This window comes from Carassius carassius, chromosome 16 (genome assembly GCF_963082965.1).
Source record: "Carassius carassius chromosome 16, fCarCar2.1, whole genome shotgun sequence".
NCBI classification, from domain to species: Eukaryota; Metazoa; Chordata; class Actinopteri; order Cypriniformes; family Cyprinidae; genus Carassius; species Carassius carassius.
In genome coordinates, this window is record NC_081770.1 from 33,145,557 (window position 1) to 33,151,556 (window position 6,000).

General features: G+C 40.6%; 1 protein-coding gene across 1 annotated transcript in view; it reads right to left on the bottom strand.

Moving 5' to 3' along the window:
- The window catches only part of LOC132160152 (NACHT, LRR and PYD domains-containing protein 3-like), a 99,294-nt gene extending 93,501 nt beyond the window's left edge, over positions 1 to 5,793 (bottom strand). Inside the window, exons 1-2 of the mRNA XM_059569889.1 lie at positions 5,680 to 5,793; positions 3,648 to 5,406 (exon numbers count right to left, since the gene is read on the bottom strand). Of these exons, the coding sequence (XP_059425872.1) occupies positions 3,648 to 5,406; positions 5,680 to 5,716 (1,796 nt within the window). The 5' untranslated portion in view covers positions 5,717 to 5,793. The remainder of the gene's footprint in view (positions 1 to 3,647; positions 5,407 to 5,679) is intronic.
- Positions 5,794 to 6,000: the final 207 nt, after the last annotated feature.

Genomic DNA, 6,000 nt, shown 5'->3' on the forward strand with positions numbered 1-6,000 from the left:
AACCTTTCTGTCAAGTGTTGTAAATAAATTTTAAAATAGTTTATTGTGCATGCATATTATAATTAAAGTTACTTTAGCGAAATCAAGGATTTTATAAGACTGGTTTATTCATTCTTTATACTGTAGGCATGTAGAACATATCCAAGTTTGTGCATCAATGTCTGTAATGTGTGCTATAGGTGTGACATTTTTTGGAATCATATCCAAGTTGGCTAGTCAGTATTGGTCAGTGAGAGGTATCTGACATAAAAGATCCACGAATGAAACTGTGACCATAAACACCATTAACTTAAGTGAATTATATAGTAATAATCAGCGATATACTTTCACACAAATAATTTTATTTTTTTAATTTTTCAATGTGTTGATACAAATGACTTATTTGAATTTTTCATTTATACAACATTGAAATGAGTTGAAAACAGAAAATAAATGCGTCTAGATATTATTGCTTGGTGATGTCAAGCACTGATGAACCGGTTTCAATGAGCGAACGGTCCGAAAAGAACGGGTTTGCAGAAATGAATCAGACTTTGCATCACATTGTGTGTGTGTGTTTTCATTTATTTTTCATCCAAGGCTGTGGCTGAAGTCATTTGTAGTTCTTGTGTTTCTTTTTAATCAATGATGTTGATTGTTATCAGCAGGTGTTCATCACTTATATTCAGTCAGTTACTTGGTTCCTGCTCTGATGAAATCAGCTGGCTAAGGTCATGGGTGGAATAAACGCATGGCAGGACTTTTACTTTCTGACCCCTGGACTTTACACTTCTACAAACTGGCCAGATCATCCTTCCACATGTGCCAGATGTGAGCCGTATCTGGGCCGACACTATGTTGCTATCTGGGCAGTGGCACTGACCTTTTACCTCTTCCACAGGTTATCTAAACAAGATTTTATCTATAGTTAAATTTAATGGAACATAACTATTATATTTATGAATTATTATTAGATTAAATTAGAATTATTTCCATTTAATATATTTCAACAAACCAGAATGTAACATTTTAGTGAACGATGAGACATGGAGCCAGAATGATCTCAATAATAATTCAGGCAAAAGACGCAATTCACACATGCCTAACCCAATTCATAAGATATAATGCATAAAATATAAGTCACGTGCACTCATAGCAGAAACTGGCTTACATTGTTCACATTATCGAGTGGCTAAAATACCAATTTTACTTCAAAGTTTTAAGTAAACATGCAAACATAAAATGATAAACCTTTACTTGGCTAGTTAACTGAAATAAAACAATCAACTGCACATACCTTTGCTGAATTGTAACTTAAACAGTGGTCTTGCACTGATGTTGTCAGCATCCATGTAGGCACGCCCAAGGGCACACGATTCATATGCCCAGAGTGGGTTATGATTGGTTGACTGACAGGCTCAAATCTGATTGGCTAAAATGTACGAGTGTCCTGCATGGGAGCAATTCGCTGCCAGGAAAGTAAAAAAAACAACAACAACACAAATCCAAAGCGATTCACATTCACAGCCCATGATAAAATTTTGTACACAGTTGTAGATCTGTTAATTGTTTTTTGCATTTGTGAAATGTATTTTAGGAATATATATTCTTATTTTGTGCACATTAATTGGTTGTTGTGAAATATATATACATAGATCTCAACGGAGGCGGTCGCATTTCTTTCCTCTCTTCCCCTGCCTTGCCTGCTTCGCCTGTCTCTTGTCTCGTCTACTTTGAGAGACTCTCTCTGCACTGCTTTCCTAAACTGAAACATGGATTTGATAAATTGGTCTCTCAACGCAATTGACACCATCTTCTCAAGGAGGAGCTTGGGTTCGGGGGAACCTGACCGCCCTGCCGGAACGTTCACAGCTGGCTACACGATGGACACGTGGGCGAATTGGCAGGTTGTGTGTCTGGCGGCTATTTCCGTGGAGGACATTGAAGACATCTACCTATTCAGAACCATGATAACAGGTCTTCTGCTGATTGGATTAGGCTTTGCTCTGGGTTATCGGAAAATTCAGAAGACGGGAACAGCTGTCCAAAGCCTCACAAGGCTGCCTGTCATGATTGAAGCAGTGGGCAGAGCGGTCATCATTGAGACTGAGACTATTAACCGCAATATGGATAACATCACGGTGAAGCTCACGGCTTTGGAAAGGAAATTGGAGGATTTGGAGACCAAAAAAGACAATCATAGTGACCGTTAAATTGGAATGCGGCTAATAGACCAAAACAACTGGTAAGTGGGAAGTCGTGGCCTAATGGTTAGAGAGTCGGACTCCCAATCGAAAGGTTGTGAGTTCGAGTCCCGGGCCGGCAGGAATTGTGGGTGGGGGGAGTGCATGTACAGTTCTCTCTCCACCTTCAATACCACGACTTAGGTGCCCTTGAGCAAGGCATCGAACCCCCAACTGCTCCCCGGGCGCCGCAGCATAAATGGCTGCCCACTGCTCCGGGTGTGTGCTCACAGTGTGTGTGTGTTCACTGCTCTGTGTGTGTGCATTTCGGATGGGTTAAATGCAGAGCACAAATTCTGAGTATGGGTCACCACACTTGGCTGAATGTCACTTCACTTTCACTTTCACTTCACTTTCATCTTATCTTCTTTCGGCTCCACTCCCAGCTTGGCCTTGGCTGGATAACAAATTTTCCCCTTGGAAAGCAATGGCAACGAGACGCTCTGCGTTCCTCAACCCGTTTCCCACAAGACACCTGCTGATTTTTGTTGACTCTGTCTAGGATCTGACCAAGGCTGTCTCCATGGCAACTTGCTGTGACACTGTATAATCTGCGGACTGAGGCATCTAGAGAGAATCGCAACTCTCCAGGCCTACAAATACACAAACTCTTACAGATATACAGATATGCACTCACCTCCCCACCCCCATCCCTCGCCTTCGCCGCTTTGTACCGCCAGTTTGTCAAGCGGGTCCGTGACCAGCGCTTTCTAGCTGCAGGGTAGGACGACTGCTGCCTGCACTGGATTACCTCAACCCCCCCAATTCCCATCCCCAGTTGCAAAGTCGTTTGTTTATGGTGTATGTGCTTTTGTTGCTGAGCTGTTTTTTCATGTTCCCATACTGTACTCCCAAAAGGAGCATAGTATGGGTGTTGTTTTTTTTCTCTTCACTTTCCTAATGTTATGCTGTATTTCTTCCTCAATTCCCTATCTTCCTGTTTTGTCTACCCCATTGTATGTATGTTGTGTATGTATGGACAGGTTGATGGCTAATTTCGCTGGTACTTGTGACTAGTGACAATAAAGGGCTACTACTATATATATATATAATCACAACATGCACGTGAATGATTTCTCATGCATGTGAATTGGGTTACACATCTGTGCATCATGTCTTTTGCCTGAATTATTATTGAGATCGTTCTGGCTGCATATGATGATCCTAATCTAATATCTGTAATATCAGAATATTTACAACCCTGTTCTTGGAAGCACCTCAGATTTGCACAGTTTATATGAATTTCTCTTATGAAACAGGCTTTATTCAACACATCAAGTCATTAGTAGAGCACTCTATGATGTTATCTGAGTGTGTCAAATAAAAAAGGCCTCAAAATATACAAAAACCATGTACAGTCCTACTGTACACAATAAGGTAAAAAAAAAAAAGACTGTAAAAATTTTACAACTGTAAAATACTCACTCAGCCTTTCTAGATGATTTGATTACTGGCAGCAGCCTCAGGAGACATTCTTCTGACGGATCATATTTACTCAGTTTAAACTCATCCAGCTCTTCTTCTGAGTTCGACAGCATAAACACCAGAGCAGACCACTGAGCAGGAGACAGTTTGACTCCAGAGAGACAACGGGCACCTGTTCTACTCAGGTATGATTGGACTTCCTGCTCCAGTGAACGATCATTCAGTTCATTCAGACAGTGGAACAGATTGATGGATTTCTCTGTAGAGGCATTCTCCCTGATCTTCTGTTTGATGTATGCAGCTGTCTCCTGATTGATATCAGAGCTGCTTACTGTCTTTCTCAGGAGGCCTTTTAAGAGAGTCTGATTAGACTCTAGTGAGAGACCTAGAAGGAACCGGAGGAAAAGGTCCCAGTGTCCGTTCTCACTCTGTAAGGCCTTGTCCACCTCTCCCTTCAGTAAACTGGTTATTGGTGACCCAAACATATTCAACAGTCCTGTGTTATGTTCAGAAAAGGACAGTAGCTTGAATAAAGCAGCAAGAAACTCCTGAATACTCAGATGAACAAAGCTATACACTTTCCCCAGCTGCAGTCCAAACTCCTCTCTGAAGATCTGGGTACAGATTCCTGAGTACACTGACACTTCTCTGACATCAATGCCGCTGTCTTTCAGGTCCTCCTCATAGAAGATCAGGTTCCCTTTTTCCAGCTGTTCAAAAGCCAGTTTTCCTAGAGACAGAATAGTCTTTCTAGCCTGATCAGGATCAATTTCATATTTCCCATCATACTTCCGTGTCTTCAGTTTGGTCTGAAAGATCACGAAGTGTGTGAACATTTGTGTGAGAGTCTTGGGAATCTCTGCACTCTCTGCTTTACCCATCATCCTCTCCAGAACAGTGGCTGAAATCCAGCAGAAGATGATGTGACACATGATGTACAGACTTTTTGATGATCTGATGTGTGTGATGATTTTATCAATCAGACTCTGATCATTTATTCTCTTGCTGAAATATTCCTCCTTCTGAGGGTCATTGAATCCTCGTACCTCTGTGACCTGGTCGACACACTCAGGAGGGATCTGATTGGCTGCTGCTGGGCGAGAGGTGATCCAGAGGAGAGCAGAAGGAAGTAGATTCCCCTTGATGAGGTTGGTCAGCAGCACATCCACTGAAGCTGATTCTGTCACATCAGACAAGCTCTGATTGTTTTGGAAATCTAGAGGAAGCCGACACTCATCCAGACCATCAAATATGAACATGACTTTGTAGTCATCATAATCTGTTGATTTAATTTCTTTGGTTTCTGTATGGAGGTGGTTTAGAAGATCCAAAAGACTGAGATTTTTCTGTATCAAATTCAGCTCCCTGAAAGGAAGTGGAAATATGAAATGAATGTCCTGATTTGCTTTTTCTTCAGTCCAATCCAGAATGAACTTCTGCACAGAGACTGTTTTTCCAATTCCAGCGACTCCTTTAGTCAGCACAGTTTTGATGGGTTTTTCTTGTCCAGGTGAGGGTTTAAATATGTCATTGCAGTTGATTGGTGTCTCCTGTGTCTCTGGTCTCCTGGACACTGTCTCAATCTGTCTCACCTCATGTTCATTATTGACCTCTCCACTGCCTCCCTCTGTGATGTAGAGCTCTGTGTAGATCTCATTCAGACGTGTTGATTCTCCATGATTGGACATTCCTTCATTGATTCTCTGATATTTATCCTGTAGTCTGGATTTGAGTTTTTGTTGATACACAGGCATCAGTTCTAAGCAAAGGAAATCATTGTTATTTACTATTAACAAATGAATTGAACAATAGTGAATAAAAAAAAAAGTTAACACATATGTTCTTTTAATTTAATATTTTTCAGATTATATGCATAGGATGACATGAAATGTTTTAGATTTTCTTTTTTTTTTATTTTATTTTTTTTATTTTATTTTTTTTTATTAAACATAAATTTATGTTTGATATGTTTCATATTATGCATTTTTAAAGGTTCTTTGCATGGTATAATCTGTTGATCCAAAACTCTTACTGGTCTGTAGTGTGTTAGCGAGGTCTGTCTGGTTCATCTTCCTCAGGATGTGCAGTGTGATCTTCAAAACCCCCTCTCTGACTCTGCTATGACCCTCATCAGCATAACGGTCTCTTTCAGAGCATTCTGGGTAACCTGGACTCAACAGTCTTTCAAAACTTTCCAGCTCAGTCTTCATTACAGAGATAAATTGCTGCTCAAGCTCCTGAAATAATGAATATTCAAACAATGAACAAACATTCAGCTACTTGAAGGGTGAACCAAAGGATCAATATTTAAGAGTCAAGACTGACTTTATCAGAGGTGTAAAGTCCAGGGGTC